Consider the following 21,060-nt stretch of genomic DNA (forward strand, 5'->3'; position numbering starts at 1 on the left):
TTCGCTCACATCAACTCCATTTTGCTGCGGAGTGTATCTGCATGTAAACTATCTCCGAATACCATTTTTCTTCAGAAATTCAGAGAACTCATTGGAGAAGTACTCTCCCCCTCCATCTGATCTTAGGCACTTTACATATTTCCCTGTTTGCTTTTCAACCATAAATTCTGAAAGTGAGTGAACACCTCACCCTTCTCCTTCATGAAGTATACCCACACTTTCCTTATGTGGTCATCAATAAATGTCACATAATACCTGTAGCCTCCCATAGACATGGTCTTCGTAGGACCCCATACATCTGATGCACAACATCTAGTGCATTTTTCCTCACATTTCTATTACGTGGAAATACATGCTTTGTTGCTTTCCAAATTGGCATGCTTCACATATTCTCTGCATACCTTCAACTTAAAATTTTGGCAGTCTTGTCACAATTCCTTTAGTTTGCATAGACTTTATTCTTTGCACATTCACATGTCCAATTCTTTTATGTCAAATGTCTGTGTCTGCAAAAATTCCTGAACCATTTGCAAACATTGCAGCACTCACTTTAGGCATGTTTACATTCAATGTAAACATTCTGTCCACTCTGTTGCCTTTTGCAACCAACCTGCACTTGTCTGTAAAGTCTTCTACATAATAACCATGAGGATTAAACCGAACCTGCAAACCCTGCTCAATCATCTGGCCAACTGAAACCAGATTCTTTGTTATGTTTGGAACATGAAGTACATCTGCAAGGTACTTCACTTTGCCATCCTGCATAGACAATAGGACATCTCCATGGGCAATTAGATGAGCAATGTCATCCCCTGTTTCCACAAAACCTAGTCTTTCAAGGTTTTTCATCTCCTTGAACCACTCCCCATGACTTGTCATGTGGTTCAAAGAACCTGAATCAACATACCATACATCATCTTTATGTGCTGCTTCAACATTTTCAAACATGGCATTAACGACATGCTGCATAAACAAACAACCTTTCATTATCCTCATTGTTTCTGCTTGAGGATGCATAGTTGTTTTGCTGGAATTTCCTATTTTGCATGTCAGCTTGCTTCTTATAACAATCTACCTGCACATGTCTAGGCTTACCACAATAAAAGCATCTACGTGTATATATCACCCATGATCTCACCAACCATGCTAGTGGTGTAAGTGTGGGGCCTATCCCCCAGGTGGGTCATCAGTGTCCACCACCTCACTAGATGAGCTCGATATCTCAACAATGAGGCCCTGCATTAGCATATCTTAGAAAAGATTATTCAGCATTTTTCTACCATTTTAAAGTATTTTTAGGCATCTTTGTAGCATTTTATGCTACTGTCTTGCTGTCAGCTAGCTACAGCTGTGGTGGCCCCGACCAGCACTCTAGGGGAATATATAAGGGCTGACCCCCTTTCCCCCAGATCATCTCATTCTTTTGCATCCAGTTGAGGTCATTAGCAGGTGCTTCAGCTTCTTACCATTGTACAACACCTATGGGCCGTGCTCAGTTTTCACAACAATAAATATTAGTTTTCAGCATTTACAGGTCTTGTACCTGGGCCTACATTTGTGTTTTTTCATTGCTTTCACTTTCTTTCAGGGTATATGTGGCTTCCTTACCCAAGCCAATTGGCTACTCTTCTTTCATCGCATAAGGATAAAACCTTTGCCTAGTCCTTGACCACAAAGGTGTGTTTTTTTTTCTTCAAGTAGGCATATAACATAGTTTCTACAAATGTTAGAGAGCTCTTTGGTTTCTTGGGAGAAAGGATGGTCCATCAACCCAAGGATTCCATCAACCCAAGGATTCCAGAAAGCTTTGAAGGGAGGAAGTGGTATTGGTGTGAGATAGTCCCTAAGTAAGGAGCAGATTCTAGAGGATGAGCCCAAGGAGCATACACTACCAGGCTTGGAGTTAATCTAGACAACCACTCATCCTAGATTTCCCTTTTGGAGGATAGAGAGGAGTCAATAAGTGAACTTCATATTTTTCTCTCCAAATCCATTAAGGAGGAGGATGAGATGAGTGATTCTACAATTGTGTCTACCATGGTTGGTAGCTGAGCATCCAAAGGCAAAGGGGCTAGTTCTGGTGCTTGTAGTTCCCAGGGAGGCAATCGTAGAGAAATTATTAGAAATAGCAGGTCTAGTATAGCCATGCTATTGGAGTTCATACCAGTGTGTTGCATGTGGAGTAGAGCACGAGCTCGCCAAAAGATCTATATCAGGGTGGAGCATCAGTTGCACCCGTGCTTCAAGTTAAGTAGAAGGGAGTGTCATGTACATACTCTCCCGAGTGTGATGTGGACATGATTCTACCCATTGGCTAGCTTAGAGGTCAATTATGTGGCCGGATTTATGTGTTTGTAAGGGCTATTGTGCTAGATCTTTGTAACATTGTCTAGGCACCCAATGAGCAACCTAGTGTGGATAGAGTTATTGGGTTATTGTGTGAACACACCTAGTTGGACATTATTAGTCCAGATAGTTGTAGGACTCACATATGCTGGCTGAATGTGAAGAGGACCTCCCTTGATGCCTTGAGTCGATTGGATGCTGTATGCTTTTGCACTTTCTGCTGAATACTTGAATGTTTTATGTGGGACTAAGTGAACGAGTGTACAAAGAGGAAGCATATAAGCACTAAAGTGTGCTGAAAGAGAGTGCAAGATATATATATATATATATATATATATATATATATATATATATATATATATATATGAAGTAATTATGCTAAATATACTCAAGTGAAATAGTCCCAACAAGCAAGAGACATGAACAATCTCATAAGTGAGAAAAGGAAAAGGAAGACTAGACTATGGAAAAGGAGGGAGGCAAGCCCACCTATTTATATAGGTAAGTAGGGCTGGCCAAATGGACACCTGAAACTAGCCGACTGGACATGAGGAAGCTGGCCGACTAGGCATGAAGTACCTGACCTGGGAGAAATGCTAGAAAAATATACAAAAATAGGGTGTCTATCCCACAACCAAGGGCCATGCAAAAGGGACCAAAAGGGGCCTGCGATGATGAGCATAATTTGGGGATGAATGTGCTAACACCCCCTCTCAGCACTAGATGCTGAACATACTCTAAGAAGCCAAGAGCCAAGGAAGCCTGAGAAACCAGCTTGGTGAACAAATTTGTTGCATTCTCTGCTGAAGGAAAATACTCCAAATGCAAATCTCCAGCAAGAACCCATTCACGAACGTAGTGATACTGTATCTCAATGTGTTTCGTATGAGCATGAAACACAGGGTTCTTGGTGATGGCGCAACTCTGATTATCACACCAAAGACGAGTAGATCCAAAAGGAGGAAAGCCAAGATCCCCCAATAATCTCTGCAACCAAATCGCCTCACATGAAGCATAACAAACCGTAAAATACTCCGCCCTCTGTAGAGGAAAGCACCACAGTAGGCTACTTTTTACTGCTCCATGAAATGGCTCCAGACCCAAGTGAAAAAACAAAACCCATGGTCGAATGCCCAGTATCTGGATCTCTAGCCCAATCTAAATCACACCATCCAAGAAAAGTGTATCCTTGGCCATAGAAGATGCTAAAGTCTAGAGTACCACGTAAGTATTGAAGATCTTTGAGAGCACACCACCAATGCTACTGTCGGCGGACAGGGTTTGGAAAAGAAAGAACTTAATAAGTTGACTAGGATACAAACGTCCAACCAGATGTAGGTCAGTTAAACCAAACAACCGACAAGAACTCGATATTGTCCCTGATCAATCCCTAGAGAGCATAAAGAAGAAATCACACTTAGATAATTTACAATATAGTTTCTCCTTCCTAAGCCTTCCTAGAACCTCTTTAAGATCCTCATGCTTAGCCAAAGTTTTACTATATATCAAACTGTCATCTAAGAAAACCACCATGCATTTTCCTAATAGATCCCAAAATAAATCATTCATCATCTATTGTAAAGTTGCTGGTGCATTAGTGAGACCAAAGGGTAAAAATTCATAATAATGACCGTAACGTGTCCTAAAAGCAATTTTGGAAACATATTCCTTTACAATACGGATCTAATGATAACCGATTTGCAAATCAAGCTTTGTGAAATACTTAGCTCCTTGAAACCTATCAATAATATCGTTTGATCTAGGCCATGGGTATTTATTTTTAATTGTAACCTTCTTAAGACGTTTGTAATCAATACACATCCCCCAGGTACCTTGATCGTTTTTCTTAACCAAGAGAATTGGTGCACCCCAAGGAGACTTACTTGGTCTAATTTGACCCATCCTCAAGTATTCAGCTAGTTGCTTGGACTTCGTCTTCCTCACTTTGGCTAAGCTAATACAGAGGAATACTAACAGGTTCTGCACCTGGTACTAGCTCAATTTTATGGTCCACCTCTTGTTTAGAAGGTAATCCGTGAGGTAACTCATTAGGAAATACATCCTGAAATTCACTCTTACTAGAATTTAACACTTTACTTTCCCAAACATCTAAAGAAATTGTGTTGTCATCCAAAAGAACATATGAAGACACTTGATCCATAACCAATTGGAAAAGTTTATATAGTTAAAAAGGTTTTCCATTAACTCAAGCTCATTAATGAAAGTTCCTTGGGTACAACAATGTTTCCCTTAAGAGTAGCGAGGTTTCCATTGTGATGGAAAGACATCAAATGTTTGACCTAGTCAACAGAAAAATCTTTATTTTTTTTAATGGAACCATTCTATCCCTAAAAAGATGTCTACATGACCCAAGATCATGAGATGAAAATCAAGTCTTTCTGAGTACAACTGGATGTCTAGTGGTAGCTTTGACACCTTCTTGTCCACAACTGGGATCAAACGATATATGAACTTGATGTCCATTTATTGTTCCATAAATACAAAATAATTCATTTAGACCAAAAACGTTCTTACTAAAAGTACAATATGGACATTGGCTTCCTTCAAGATGAATTATATTGACTTCATAAAATTTACTTTGAAGTTTTGTAATGTGCACAGATTTCTTTGGTATAAACTTCTTCGGTCTCGCCTTTTGCTCAGGCGACACCGAAAGTGTTGCAGCTCCATTCAAAGGACATAATTTCTTCATGTGTCCCTTTTCTTTGCATTTGAAACATGTCGGATTATGCCTACTCACAAATTTTCGTTTCTTACTGGTGTTGTCGGAATTTTTTGGTTTTGGTATAAAAACCATCTTCCTTTTTTGTCCACTCTCTGTAAAAGTAAACGTGGATTTCTTTTCATTAGACGATGGTTTTGAAGTGTTGGCATTGACCATTGTCTTATGAAAAACCCGAGCTACCTGAATAGCATCCTCAATTGTTTTAACTTTGCATTTTTTTAACCTCATACTGATATTCATGAGCTAGACCGTTGATGAAAATCCCGCATAAGGTATGATCATCTGATTTGACTTTGGCAATCACATCAATTGTCTAAACTTATGCACATAATTGTCAAATGATTAATTCTCCATGCTATTTTTAACAAGCCTAGCAATTATCTCAAATTCATCCTCTGGTTAGACGAACTCTTTTTTGAAAGCTTCTTCAGAATTTTGCCAAGTGGTAGGAATAGAATCTTATTTAAGATCCTTCCACCAAGTCAATGTCGTCCCTTTCACAATAACCCTGAGACAAGCATCTACACATTCTTGAGTCTTCTCCTTTTTCTCACCAACGTATACCTTTGGTTTAAATGACAGAGCAATTGCTTTGGTAGGAGTAGGAGGCACCACCAAAAGAGCATTTTGCAGAGTCAAGATCTACACCTTCAGTGACTCTATCTCGTCATGGCATTTGGCAATAGTTGCTTCTAGATGCTCTGTCACTTTCATAAATTCACTCTTTCCAACAGCCTCCTCATCTTCAACGACTTGGAACTTAAGATCTTCCCTTATTGATTCGGGATGATCACACATCTCATCGACATTATCATTGATTGAGAAATCAATGTGAGCCCTTGGTTGCCTGACCCTAAACCCAAGGTTAGGTCTAATTCTTGTCCCACTAGAGCATGTTCCCATGCTCCCATGCTCACATGCCTAGGGTGGGTTAGCCTCCTAGTATATGCACATAATATGATGTGCACATAACATACTTTCCCTCTCTCAAAACATTTCACTCTTGCAATGAAAAGGAGAAAACTTGCATTGAACATTCTCAAGTGACTCTTGACTCTCCATTTCCATGTGTGACCCTTGGTTGCCTAACCCTAACCCCAACCTAAGGTTAGGTCTAACCTTTGTCCCACTAGAGCATGTTCACATGCTCACATGCCTAGGGTGGGTTAGTCTCCTAGTATATGCATATAATATCATGTGCACATAACACACTTGATAATTAATGCACAATGTGAGGGTCCCATCCTTCCTTTTCTAAAAAACTATAAATGCACCTTGAAGGTCGAATAGAGCCTTGCTCTAAAAGTTCCCTCAACTATTCCTTAAGTTTAATTGCTTCAACAATGGCCATCTTATATGCTCTTCTCACAATAGGCTAAGCTCCAAGTATCATTCCTATCTCATAAACTACCTCACAAGTTGGGAGAATTTCAATCGAATCCTCAAGAAATATATCGGCATACTCACTTCACCATTTGGGTTCCTTAGTATCTAATTCCTTACATATAAGAAAGCCTTCGATGCTGCCTTTTTTATATGTTTGGATAACCATAGTAGCGCTATCAAGAAAAGTAGAAGAGGTTTGCCAAAAAGCATAGAAGGCAGATGGACATCAAATAGAATGATTGTAGTTATTGAAATTTTAGATGACGAGACTTCAAAAAGGGTAAAAGTTTGAGATGGCTAGAGAGATTTAGAGAGACTTCCAAGTTCCTAGCATTATGAAAGTGACTCATAATACTTATTTCAATTTACAATTTAATTTTTAATGACATTATAGCTAGAGAGCTTTCGAGAGACTTCCAAGTACCTAGCATTATGAAAGTGGCTCATAATACTTATTTCAATTTAAAGTTTATTTTTTAATGACATGTACCTTTATTCATTTTTTATGTTTTGAATCTAACATAATAATCTTATCATTATTGATGATAAATGTAAGAGGGATGCTTGAAAGATCAAGGCAACCCATCCCCTTGATCTCAGTAGTAGCGACACCTAGAGGCATATAAGTGATGAGGGCAAAAGCAAGAAGAGGCATGAAGATTGGAGGAGAGACTAAGGAGGGCTATTGTTACCTACCAGAGAAAGGATGGTAACACAGCTTCATCCAAATAATTTACAGTAAATAAAATAGTCATCCCTAGTTTATTTCTAATACTGAAATAAAAATTTATATTTATAAAAATTAACTAGTGTATTTTTTGGAAAATAAATTATTTCTAATACAAAAATAAAAATTTATATTTATATAAATTAACAAGTGTATTGTTTGAAAAAATATAGACCAAAGATTATGTTGCTGCTCCCACTACTAATGAGATAAGAGGACATGCCTTTGAATGGATATGCATGGATGGGAGTACAACACTCTAATAGCATGGACTCTAGCCAATACTCAATGTATATGATCAAATTACACATTTATAAACTTGGTTATGAGTAAAACTCTCATAGCATGGACTAGAGAGCCAATACTCATCGAGGTATATGATCAATATATGGACTTATGTTTATTGTGTGACTATTCTTTAATTTTAGTATAGGAAAAAATAATTATGTGGTAGTACGTGTTTGATTTGTATTGATTCATTTTAGGAGGCCAAGGCATCATCTTCTTTTTAGCTTGATGTTAGCAACAGTAGATCCGAGGCCCCCTAATAGGCGAGATCACAAGGAGGACATGTACCCTAGCCCAGATGAGGAGGATCAATTGATAGGGCCCTAGTACTTTTGTTGTACTCCAATCCGTCGGCATATTTTGTCTCTTTTTTTTATGATCAATTATGGATCATTGTCTTTATACATGGATCCATGCCATGATCATGATTTAGTACTTGTATTATTATTCTTTTGATCACACAACCATGGATGGGTATTGTATACTTTTCCATCATTTATATATATATAAAATTTCAGACAACCATGGATGGATATTGTGTGCTTTCCCATCATTTATATATAAATATATACACATTTAGTGTTTATTTTTCTCTTTGTTTATGATCAATTATGGATCATTATCTTTACACATGGATGCATGCCATGAGCATATGCAAGATTCTAAACAAAAAGGTTTGATATTTTATAGTCAATCTAAGTCTCTCTTTATCATACTTTTAGTCACTTAAGGCATTTAATGTACTTCTATCCATCCACCACATACATCATGCACATAATTCTTCGTAATAAAATTTATGAGACGTAACTAAATGGTGATGTTTTCCATAGTTTTGAAGACAAAATTAATGAAGATGTAACTAAAGTATGGTGCATTTCATAGTTTTGATATTGATTTTGATTCTTATTTCATGTTAATGTACTCAACTCATGTGAATTGTAGGTTAGCTCTTCTTTCAAACACATACACCTTTATCATTAGCATAAACTATCAAAGTTATGTCATGTTGGGAATTTAGAAAATGTAACCTTAGAAAATTTAGGAATGAAGTAGGTTAGTTGAGAATTTAGAAAATATAAGCTTATAAAATTTAGGAATGAAGCACGTTAGCACATGTGTTTTTAAGTATAGTAGTTCATGACCATTTCTTTTCAAATAATAACAATACATCTTTGTATATTTGTTGGATATATGAAACTAGATCACATGCGTTTAAGATTTCACATTTTATAGAGTAATTATCATGTTGATGGTACATGAAGACTTACAATTTTTAAAATAAGAATTACTTTTTTTTAAATTTTTGCATGTAATAAGTTTAATATTCTTGACACTTGCTACAAAAACATGTATCAAATAGTTAGAGATTATTAAACTTAAAGATATATTTTTTATTTATGAGTGCTCACAAATATCAGTAGGAGTGTGTGTGTGTGTGTGTGTGAGAGAGAGAGAGAGAGAGAGAGAGAGAGAGAGAGAGAGAGAGAGAGAGAGAGAGAGAGAGAGAGAGAGTCATAGAACCACACGATAAAATTTTCACCAACATAAATTTAAAATTGGGTGTGAGAGTGTTGGTATGTAAAAGACATTAAGAAGCGAAACGCAGGAATGGAAGCTAGAATACAAAGGGTCAAAATGATGGGATTTTTTCGTCTTATTTTTTAGAAATCCACGATTTCTTTTTTCTCTCCTCTCCTTGAGCCTTGGTTGTCCCCATGGTTAAAGCCCTCTAGCCATAATGTCATTAAAAATTAATCTTTAAATTGAAATAAGTATTATGAGTCACTTTCATAATGCTTGGCACTTGGAAGTCTCTCTAAAGCTCTCTAGCCACCTCAAACTTTTACCTTTTTCAAAGTTTCACCTTCTCAAATTTATGGAACTACAATCATTATTTTTGATGTCCATCTTCCTTCTATGCTTTTACCTTTTTTGAAGTCTCACTTTCTCAAATTTCAGTAATTACAATCATTCTTTTTTATGTCCATCTTTGGAAGCCCCCTTGTACTTTTCTTATACACTGACATTACTATGGTTATCCGCTATATAAAGGCAACATCGAATAAATTCTTGCATGCAAGGAATTAGATATTATAAGGAACCCAAATCATTAAGTGAGTATGCCGATATATTTCTTGAGTGTGTGGCCCCCCAAAATGCTCTCAAGTTGTGAGGTAGATCATGAGATGGAGCTAATACTTGGAGTTCAGCCTATTGTCAGAAGAGCTTATAAGGTGGCCATTCTTGAAGCAATTGAACACAAGGAATAGTTAAGGTAACTTTTACTACATAGCTTTGTTTGACCCCCGGGTGCATTTGTACGTTTTTACAAAAAGGAAGTATGGGACCCTCAAGCTATCGAGGGTTAAATCATCTAACCATAAAACATAACTATCAAATGTTATTTTTGAGAGAGAGAGAGAGAGAGAGAGAGAGAGAGAGAGAGAGAGAGAGAGAGAGAGAATGTAAATAGCAGAGTACATATTTCCAAAAAAGAGAGAGAGAGAGAGAGAGAGAGAGAGAGAGAGAGAGAGAGAGAGAGAGGGGGGAGGAAGGGAGGGGGGGGGTGTGTGTCATAGAACCACATGACACAATTTTCATCAAAAGAACTTTACAACTAGGTGTGAGAAATCTAAGAATCTCAAATAAAAAGAATGAAAATATGTTGTGGGAGTTTAGTAATTTCACATCATTATATAGCCATTGTGTTGCTTTATTTAGTAAAACTCTGTATATGTCTTCATGGAATAGGTCTCACTCTTGAGTTTATACATTTACACAAGTTATACATCATGGAATCAATTTGAAAATAGTTTGATGTTTACCCTTGATAAGTGTTTCACATGTATGGCCATAAAACGATATGGGTAAGAAAAACAAACCTTATTGAACTCTACTTTTTATGTTTTGGGATGCAATAAACTTATCATTGCATCACATGACGTTCCAAAAACATTAAATGAGGACCATATATATCTAGATAGTTGAGTGGTCTTACTTAATAGCTAGTCTCTTGACCCGTCAATGAAGTACTGCTTTAAAATGTCTTTAATGTTAAGTTGGTTGGGTGTTCTATTCAAGAAATTATTAGCTTGATAATTTAGTGACATGTGTATGATCTTCTCTCTCTCTCTCTCTCTCTCTCTCTCTCTCTCTCTCTCTCTCTCTCTCTCTCTCTAATCCATCATCTCTCTATCTCTCTCCCTCTCATCTTTTGTGGAACACATTAGCCATCAGGTCAGGTGCTTTCATTGAAGGCTCACATCAAATTTTCCTCTCCATGGAGACAAAGGATTTTCTTGATATCGTATGCATTTTATTGATTAAATAATTAAGAAATTTTATTGAATTATTTTTAAAATACATGCTCAAGTTGGTAAAAGTTTTTTAGTATGTATACAAAGAAAATAAATAGATGTAGAGATAAATAAACACTAAATGTGTATATATAAATGATGGAAAAGTGTACAATATCTACCCACGGTTATGTGATAAAAATTATGTATATATAAATGATGGAAAAGTATGCAATATCCATCCATGGTTGTGTGATCAAAAGATGATATTTTCCTTGTAAATGTGCTAAAGCTGGCACAATTCCCCTCCCAAACTTGGACTTTGCACATGTGACATATAGTTCTACCGCATCTCTCTCTCTCTCTCTCTCTCTCTCTCTCTCTCTCTCTCTCTCTCTCTCTCTCTCTCTCTCTCTCTCTCTCTCTCTCACACACACAAACACACACAGACACACTCCCATGCTCTCTGATTGAGACCCATAGCTCACAAAAATAACAAAATTTCTTTAATTTTCAAGATTTCTTACTATTTGATATATCTTTGTTTATAGAAAGTCTAAAGAATATTGATTGAATTAAATATTATATGCAAAAGTTTGAAAGAAAACATTGATTTTAATTTTTTAAAATTTTGAGTCCATCAACAAAAATCTATAAAATGTTAGTTCTTGAAGATATGCAACTATCTACTTTTATGCATCAAATAAATTTGCGAACACATATGACTATCAAAAAAGAAATGATCATAAAAATCTATGTAGGAAAAAAATGTGCTAAGGTGCTTCATTCTTAGATTTTGTAACCTTAGACTTTCTAAGATCCTAACATAGCATAACTTTCTATTTTTATGCTAATGAATGTGTTTAAAAGAAGATCAAAATGATCACTCACATGATTTGAGTTCATTAACATGGATTAAGGATTTAAAAACACTATCAAAACTATAAAAAGCACCATAATTTAGTTACATCTCTGTTGATTTCATGTACTTGATTGAATTATGATAAATTATGTGCATATGATGGATAGAAGTATAGTAAATGCATCGAGTATAAGTTTGTGTTGTATTTCCAAAAGTATGATCTAGAGAGAGACATAGATTGACAATAAAAGACCGTAAATTTTGGTTAAGAATCTTTCATGGTGCATTTACTTTAGTGTAAACATGGGTTTTCTACACCATACTTAATTGGATAGTGTTAGACGCTAGGAAACTTGGATATTATTCCTAAGAAATGTGCTAATGTTGCCTTTTCATGTCGCGTGATATATAGCACTAGCCTTGGGAGCACCGCAAGCCCCCCCTCTCTCTCTCTCTCTCTCTCTCTCTCTCTCTCTCTCTCTCTCTCTCTCTCTCTCTCTCTCGTGCATGTGTGTGCGCACACACATGCACGCATGCATGCACGCACATGCATGCATACACACACATAGGCACATGAATATGGGCATATGGATGTGAGCGAGCATGCACATGAATATGTACATACATGTAGTTCTTAAAAAATAGAAGCATTGACCAACATCAATGATAAAAGCACATGCATAATCATAAAATTTAGCATAATCTAAAGAGGGGATTCCATTACATAGAAGTCACTATATGACCATGATAGAGATTCCATTACATAGAAGTCGCTATTTGACCACGATATGAAATTTAAGGAAGTAGAGCTCCAACTTGTAGTGTTTACAAGCTTGTTTATACACATTGGGTTAAAAAAATGCATATCAATAAACCTTTTATACTATCAAAGCTATAAATGATTGCATAGATATGATAATGGGTCTTTCTTCTATTCTGGTGGTATAATATAATGGGTCTTTTTCTATTTCTTGTGGTATTAATTAAATGGCCCCTTCATTAATAAAGGTCTACAACCTTAGTTGTGGTAATGATCCAATCTCTTTATATAACCTTTTAAGATTACACCATCAAAGTACTTTATGATCAAGTAGATTAATTAATAAAAAGCAATTAGGCACCCAAGACATTATAGACACTTGCTCTTCTAATTCTTTTTTTTTTGGGAGATCAATAATTATATATATATACATATAAACCAACACAAAACCTTTACATCAAAATATCTTGCCTCCACATCAGTTTATACAAAGACATTTACAATTTCATATCCTATTCAGCAAATCACAAAGACATTCAGAGTTCCTTAAACCTAGGGTACAATGGGCATAGAGCTTGTGTTAGAGTAAAAACCTTTCTAGATTTGTTCTTTTAAGATCACACCATAGAAGTAGATTATGATTGAGTAGATTAATTAATAAAAAACAATTGGGCACCCCATGATATATTATAATAGACACTTGCTTTTTTTAATTCTTAAACCTAGGGTACAATGGGCATAGAGCTTGTTTTAGAGAGTAAAAACCTTATTATGATCAAGTAGATTAATTAATAAAAAGCAATTGGGCACCCATGATATATATTATAGACACTTGCTTTTTCTAATTCTTAAACCTAGTGTATCATAGATTAATTAATAAAAAGCAATGGGGCACTTGCTTTTTCCAATTCGTAAACCTAGTGTATCATAGAGCTTGTGGTTCTAGATTAGTTCAAGATTCTCATACGACGCGGTCATGTGTCACCTTAATGGATGCATGTGGGGATTGCTTTTCTTTGCCTTTGATGAAAGTGCCTTTTTGTTTTGTTTATTTGTTGGTTGCTGCCTGTGGGTACTAACTTTCCTGCGCAGGAGGCGGAGTCCGAAATGAATCAAACGTTTCTAAATTGATTGTTTGATGGGCATTGCGGAGATTGGATTGTTCTGTCGGAGAAGAATCTTCACCTACACAGTAACCATGGAATACTAGCTTCCTTTCTTCTCATCAAAAGCAGCACACCATAGCATGAGACTGAAGCTTCGAGCGTGACCGCCCACCAAATCGTCTTAACTTAATTAATCGCCAAATTGGGCATCCCACACTTGATCGCCGCATAGATTTACTTAAATCTTAACTTAATTTATCGCCAAATCTTACTGTAATCAATCGCCAAATCTTACCGTAATCAATCGCCGAATTGTGTATTAATTAATCGCCAAAATCTTACCGTAATCAATCGCCAAATTGGGTGTTAATTAATCGCCGAATCTTACTGTAATCCATCGCCAAATCTTGCCGTAATCCATCGCCAAATTGGGTATCCCACGTTTGATTGCCCAATTGCTGCTTTACATATAACTGCTCTTAATTTTAGTTGCTGCTTAATTAGATCTGTCTATTTTATGTCCCTAATTGCCTCCTCCTCCATGCATAATTCATATTCCCTACTGTTTAATTTACTTTAACTGCCCACTTGGGCCCCCTTGGCATGTGTTTGTTTAAATTGTTTGGTGCCTTAAAATACAGCAAATATTGGTCCTTGATGCATGACTGATTGATTGATTGTTTGGTGTATTAATTATCTATCTGACACTGATCTTGTTGCATGATTAAAAATTCTCTGAACTGTCCATTGGGTCCCCCCTTTGGCTTTCTAAAAAAAAACACCCACACACACACACACATAGGTCCCCCTTTGCAGCATGTCTTCATTTAAAAAATGTTTGGTTTCTATTTTAATAATAATAGTAATAAGAACATAGGTCCTGGTTGCATGGTTCATTGATTGTTTGGTGTCTTTAAATCTAGCTAACATAACGTGATTAAATCATTGTTTAATGATGATTGTTTGCTGGTTTTTATATTGATTGTTTGCTGGTTTTTGCTATAAAAATAGCTCAAATAGGTCCTTGTTGTTTGATTATGAATTGATTGTTTTGTGTACTTAAAATTTTAAATACAGGTAACATTAAATGACTAATTGAGTGTTAGGTGTCTGTCATTATAGCTAACATGCATCCTTCTTACATGATTTAATTGATTGTTTGGTGTCTTTAAAATATATAGAGACAGTCCTACGTTTTCGATTTATTTGGTCTCATTTTAACTGTCACCCTTTTATATAAATTGGTCTCTTTGGTTCTCCGTTTTAAATTATGGGAGGTTAGCCTTTAACCCATTTGAGTTCCCAACTGATCAATTGTTGGCTAATAGGAGGGTAGTTACAACCCATTTGAGTTCCCAATGCATTAAGATTCATTCTATTTTATTAAATCCTTGATTAGCCAATTGGGTCCTCCTTTTAAATCCTTGATTAGCCAATTGGGTCCTTGATTAGCCAATTGGGTCGTCCTCGTTTTAAATCCTTGATTAGCCGATTGGGGCGTCCTCCTTTTAAATCCTTGATTAGCCAATTGGGTCCTCCTTTCATTACTCTAAATGCATAATTAATCACTCCTCCTAAATCTAGGTGCTGTTGATTGATGCAAAACTGTCCTAGTTGCATTAGTTTATATAATGGGTCTTGTCTGAAACAGTTGAAATGATCATTGTTAATTATTGAAGGGAAATAATATAAGCTCCACAAGTTGGACTTTGCTGAGCTACAATTAAAGCTGCCTACTGCAAGTCCCAGGTTGACCAGCTCTCCTCCCCTGGTATTTTAGGAGATTTACTGATTATGGGCTTATGTGGTACACAGTAATTAATTATTTCTATATATAAATACCCTTTCCCAGGCTGTTTTGCATCCAAACCACTGGCCAGCTTCTCGTTGGTAGCAGCTACTGTGAAGCTGTAAGACATTAGCCGAGAGGTATGTACATTCATGTGCTAGCTAGCCTAATTAGGTGCTGGCAATAATTATATTAACCCTCTTGATGAGATCAAGTGGTTAGAATCTTCCTAATGTGATCATTAATGAGTGTGATATTCTCTGCAACTATACTGCAGCAGTAGTATTTCTCGTGGATTGACAGTATGTCTAGCAAAAATTTCAGGAGATAATAGACAGTCCATTCGTGTATTTAGCCTTTTAAAAATCTGTTTAGAGATGTCAGAGTGTGTGCTGTGCAGCAGCTTAATTATGTTTAATTACAGTGATTTACACTACTGTGAGATTGTTAAGTGCGCGAGTGCTGCAGAGATTTGATTTTTATGGAGTAGAAGCTATTAGAATACTATGAAATGAATCATGCTCTTGTACAGTATCGAAGGTTTATGCACTGATTAGTGGAGCTAAGTAGAGTATTAGGGCTTTGATTGGCGGTAATTAGTGTTTAGTGAGTTAATCAAAGTCTTGTTGTGTTGTGCTGCAGGTAATCGTGTTGGAATTATAAGAGTTGATGAATTAGGCCAATATTAAAGATTGATAAGGATGAAGAAAGGCCTCTGGTCCCCTGACGAAGACGAGAAGCTGAAGAACTGCATTGCCACACACATGAGCGGTAGCTGGAGCGACATCGCATGCAAAGCAGGTTATAAGCTTAATGATTGATTAATTTGATGTATAAACATTAATTAATGCAACGCGTAACCCTAGCGTTTACGTAACTGTGTAATTATCCGTCGCTTATGAAACACTTAGATCGCCGGCAATTTGTTTACGTTCGTGCTGCACTTTCACAATTGGAAAATCATTAGAGGAAAAGCAGTTAATTACGGGCAATTAAAGTTAATGCAAGGTAGTTTTACGTGATTAAGAACAATTATTTTGGCGCTAGGTGAATAACCTAGAATTATTGGGTAATTATATAGCTGCGCATGGATAATTACTCGACAGATTATAGATTCGAAACATTCGAACCCTTGATCTGTAGCTGGTTTATGCAACTCAATCAGAAGCTACTTAATTCTAGGCGTGAACGCTTTGATTGCCGGCATTTTATTAACGTGAATGCACTGTCGTTAACGCCTGGCAGGCAATTCATTCAATTCATATTGAAAAAAAACAGTTGATTATACAGTGATAATAATTAGGTTAATCATTTAGCTGCTCCATAGAATGTAAATTCGTTATTTAGGGTTACTATTTTTTGCTTAATTCGATATTTAGGGTTACTAATTTTTGTTTGATTCGTTTATTTAGGGTTACTAATTTTTGCTTGCAAAATAGGGCTCCAAAGGTGTGGCAAGAGCTGCCGAAGGCGTTGGCTCAACCACTTGAGGCCTGACTTGAAACGTGGGAAATTCACACAAGAAGAGATTGCATCGGTCATCAAGCTCCACAAAAACTTTGGAAACAAGTGAGTAATCTTGCTTATTTCCTAATTAACATCTACTTCCCTAGGTTAATTGTTGTATTTTAAAGCTTGATCTATGCACCTTACCCACATTCAGTGAGTTCTAGAGCTGGATTTCTTCCTTAGGATTGTTTTTAAAGTTTGATTTATGCACCTTACCCATTAGAGCTTGATTAGTTGTTGTATTTTAACGTTTGATTCACGCACCTTATTGTATTTTAAAGTTTGATTCATGCACTTACCCATTGAGTGAGTTCTAGGAGCTTCATTTCTACATCTAATGCTATACTTTTCATGCTTATAAAATAATAATTTACTTGCATGTATAATTCAGAGCTGTAGTTTGTTCATTTAGTTCATTTTGTATCCATTGTTTCGTGTAATTCGATTCATTTTAATGTTGGAGCTTCATCATTTATTTCATTTTATTTCAAAGCTCGAGTTGATTACCTATCTCATTTTATTTCAAACATTTAGCTACTTAGATAGGTTAACATGGACTAATGACGCAAAAGTGTGTTGTGGAAATTGTCAAGAGTTGTGCACTGGATTGCATGCAATTGATTTTCTGGCTTCCACACATTGGGTCTTCAACTTTTGATGATGATCTTGGATTAAGCAGGTGGTCAGAAATTGCTACACACTTGGTGGGCAGAACAGACAATGATGTGAAGAACCTATGGAACACTCAAATCAAGAGACAATTAAGACTTCAGCAAATGAGTGATGATGCAATGATTAGCAATTCCTTAATTGGGTGTGGGAACTCAAGGGCCACCTTTCCATTCTCTCTTGAGAATACCCATGATGTGAAAAAGTTGCAAAAAAAGCCACAATACTCATGCATGAACAACCCCACTTCCACTAAGACTGCAATTAATGAGACTCCATGGTTAGTGGGTAGCTCAGGCTCTAGTGGGTGCTTAATCAAACCACCTCAATTACCTACCCTAAACAAATCTTGGCTAAACCCATCACACTATGATTCCTTTCATGAAGGAATGAGCAATTCATGTGATGAGATCGTAACATATGAGCTCCAAATGCAACAAATTCTACAAGATTATAATGGTATGTTTGATGATCATCATACAGTCATGATAGAATTGGATTTGCAACACATGTTTGATCTTATAAAGGCAGAGAATGCCCTTCCCATTAAAGTTGGCATGGAGGATCCATCAACTACTGCAAGTGAGGGTAGTGGAGATGACACTAGCTACACTAGCATATGCCAGTCACGTTACTTTGAACACAATAATTTATACCCAATCATCACCCATGTAGAAGATGAAAAAGAAGAAGACAATGGTGATGATTGTAGCATTATCAATAACAATGATGATGCTAGTGTTCCAAGAGGAACTGTAGTAGATTGGAGCTCTTACCTCTCTTCTTATGATCATTGGGATCGTGAGACTTTATTGGACCAATGTGGTCTCGATTTGAATCTATTTTAACCCCTCCAAAATGGTTTCCATGTTGGAACAAACTTGTATTTATTAGAGCATGTGTTTATATTAGAAAATGTTTGTTTATTACGTACTCAATATCTTTCAACTTAAATTATCATTAACACCAACAAACTTGTTAAGAGTATTTGTTGTATGTCTAAGACCATGTATTGAATCATCTTTGCATGTTTTGGTGCACTGCTTTTCCATTTATCAAACAAGTAAGAAAATTACCTTATATTTTTTTGTAACGTATCATAGAACCTTTACAAAATTCTCATTCCAAGGCTCAGAAATCATCTTTGCATGTTTTGGTACAGTGCTTTTCCATTTATTAAACAAGAAAGAAAATTATTGTGGTTCTTTTTGCAATGTAGTGTAGAACCTTTACAACATTCTTATCCCAAGGCTCACAAAGTTTTCTCTACATGCCATTGAAAACCTTTACAAAATTCTTATCCTAAGGCTCACAGAGTTTTCTCTACATGTCATTGACAACATAACTCATGTTCACTAACCACACTCTATTCTAGTCACCCCTTGAGAAATTGGAAGAGGCTATTTGGATTGACATAATGTTCAAGAGGAAATGTAATGTCAGTGAGCCTCAAGCTACTACAAAATTTGTAAAACCGAAATCTTTCCTAGAGATGGGAGACAATTCTCAACAAAAACTTTCATTTATGGGTACTCTCCTACTATAACATACAAAGGTCCGTCTCCAGAGTGTGAACCGATTACATGAACTAGCATTATAACTAAAGAGTAGACAAGCAAACAAGAGAGATAGATGGCTGAATTTTCTTTTATTCTCTTTCTTTTGTACAATCATAACATAAATATGAGAATACATATTATAAGGGAAGGCACTCTCCTACTATAACATAAAAAGGTCTCCCCATAGTGTGAACTCGACTATATGAGTTGGTATTATAACTATGCCGTAACTCTAGTACACCAAAGTGGCTAGAGATAAAATATGTAAACCACTGGTAGGGTATCACCCATAATCTCACCAACTACGCCAATTGCATAAGTGTGGAGTTGTTTGTGGAGCTGTCATCCAGGGGTGTCATTAGTTGAGCTCGATATCTCAACACTATCTAGCAACAAGTGATGTGGATTTGGTGTATGTCAGAACAAAGGAGTTCTTTGTCGCCTTCCATGCATACCACGTGGGAAAAAAATACTTCATTGACCACATTTTCTTAGGCCCATATTTGTCTATTCACATTTTTTCCTTCATAAAGGGGTGTTCCCACAAGGCCACTCGACTATATGAGTTGGTATTATAGCTACGTCATAACTCTAGTACACCAAAGTGGCTAGAGATATAACATGTAAACCATTGATAGTATATCACCTGTAATCCCACCAACCATGCCAATTGCATAAGTGTGGAGCTGTTTGTAGAACTGTCATCCAAGGGTGTCATATAACTAGTTGAGATCGATATCTCAACATCTAGCAAGTAATGTGGATTTGGTGTATGCCAGAATAAAAGAGTTCTCTATTTCCTTCCAAGTGATGTTTTATCAAGATATTTCTTTTCTAATTCCTTGTAGTTACCTCTAGATTCTCTTAAAAGATTATGACTCCTAGGTTACTTATCTCAGCTTTAAGAGTAGATTCCCTCGCATACCATGAGGGTCTTTCTAAGGTCATCTACCTATTTCTCTTGTCTAGATTTTATCTTCATGGTTAAAATTAAAGAGTCTTATGATCATTATTTGGTTAAAATTATGCAATGTATATAGTTAGGAGTCTTCCTCTTCTTCTTAGAATTCTCAAAAATATCTAGACCAATCCCAACTCCACATTTCTCTTTTGATTGGGTTCACTCCTTCTGGTCGATAACCCGACAAGTCTTCTATAAGCTTAAGAATCATGTCTCTTTAAACTAAACATGTCTAACCCTTACATTTTCTAGACTTGATCTTAACCTCCCAATCTCTATTCTATGACCTTAAACCATCACTAAGGTGTATTTAATTTGTACACATTAATGCACACAGGACTTTTCTTTAACAAAATTTTTTCCAAATTCTACATAAAATTTTCCACGACCTATAAAGTAGTTCGTGAACTTTTATTGCCAAATTCTGAGCGAAAGATGCTCAAAACTTCGAATCAATTTACCTATCCCAAAACAAAAGTCCAAGAGGGCCCCTTCTCTTTTGCATTCTTTATTTGGAAGATGCTTCCTTAGTCACTCACCATAAAAGAATAACGCATGTGAGTATACATGATGTATGGACTTAGCACTTTAATGCAAGGACAAATTAGTCCCCATATGAGCATGTCAACACTCCCTTGTATCCATCTTTAGACATACATGCACCTCCCAATAATATTATAATGTTGAAAAATATTGACTTATTCACTCACTACATAATAATGCATATTAATAAGTAAGGTATGTCTCCCACCCATTCCTGACTTCATTTAGCATACACTTGGTTTGTCAAGAGTTACGAAAATATTTTCCCTTAATAGGTTGAAACTTATTACTCTAGATAAAACCACGCAACCATAGAAATGAAAATACTTGATGTACATATATATACATAGATGTTGTTGAAATATAACCCCGTGATTATGTAAGTGTGTGTGGGTGTCAGTGGTGTGAACACACCCTAAAGTTAAGTGATAGGGTTTTGTGAGAAAGAGGAGTAAAGTTAAGTGATAGGGTTTTGTGAGAAAGAGGAGTGTGTATGTGAGAATATACTGTATA

The 21,060-nt window shown here is 36.2% G+C and overlaps 1 protein-coding gene across 3 annotated transcripts; it reads left to right on the plus strand.

Moving 5' to 3' along the window:
• Positions 1-13,717: 13,717 nt before the first annotated feature.
• Positions 13,718-18,438, plus strand: LOC147614613 (transcription factor MYB29-like). Of its 3 annotated transcripts, none has more exons than XM_086779884.1 (4): positions 13,718-15,608; positions 15,949-16,107; positions 16,746-16,875; positions 17,495-18,438. In XM_086779884.1, the coding sequence occupies exons 2-4, from the start codon at positions 16,008-16,010 to the stop codon at positions 18,330-18,332; spliced, it is 1,068 nt and encodes a 355-aa protein (XP_086636010.1). In that variant the 5' UTR covers positions 13,718-15,608; positions 15,949-16,007; the 3' UTR covers positions 18,333-18,438. The 3 variants fall into 3 exon arrangements, with proteins under 3 accessions (XP_086636010.1, XP_086636009.1, XP_086636008.1); XM_086779883.1 differs by having other exon boundaries at positions 13,718-15,446; XM_086779882.1 differs by lacking the exon at positions 13,718-15,608 and having other exon boundaries at positions 15,914-16,107.
• The last annotated feature ends 2,622 nt before the right edge of the window (positions 18,439-21,060 follow it).

This window comes from Cibotium barometz, chromosome 41, assembly GCF_041138505.1.
Source record: "Cibotium barometz isolate CiBa-2024 chromosome 41, ASM4113850v1, whole genome shotgun sequence".
NCBI classification, from domain to species: domain Eukaryota; kingdom Viridiplantae; phylum Streptophyta; class Polypodiopsida; order Cyatheales; family Cibotiaceae; genus Cibotium; species Cibotium barometz.

What these genes read in the sequence shown, in the direction of transcription:
- LOC147614613 (XM_086779884.1), top strand. Translation starts at nt 16,008, where the DNA reads ATGAAGAAAGGCCTCTGGTCCCCTGACGAAGACGAGAAGCTGAAGAAC. An exon ending in CGACATCGCATGCAAAGCAG is followed by an intron (nt 16,108 to 16,745) that starts GTTATAAGCTTA and finishes CTTGCAAAATAG; the next exon opens with GGCTCCAAAGGTGTGGCAAG. An exon ending in CACAAAAACTTTGGAAACAA is followed by an intron (nt 16,876 to 17,494) that starts GTGAGTAATCTT and finishes TGGATTAAGCAG; the next exon opens with GTGGTCAGAAATTGCTACAC.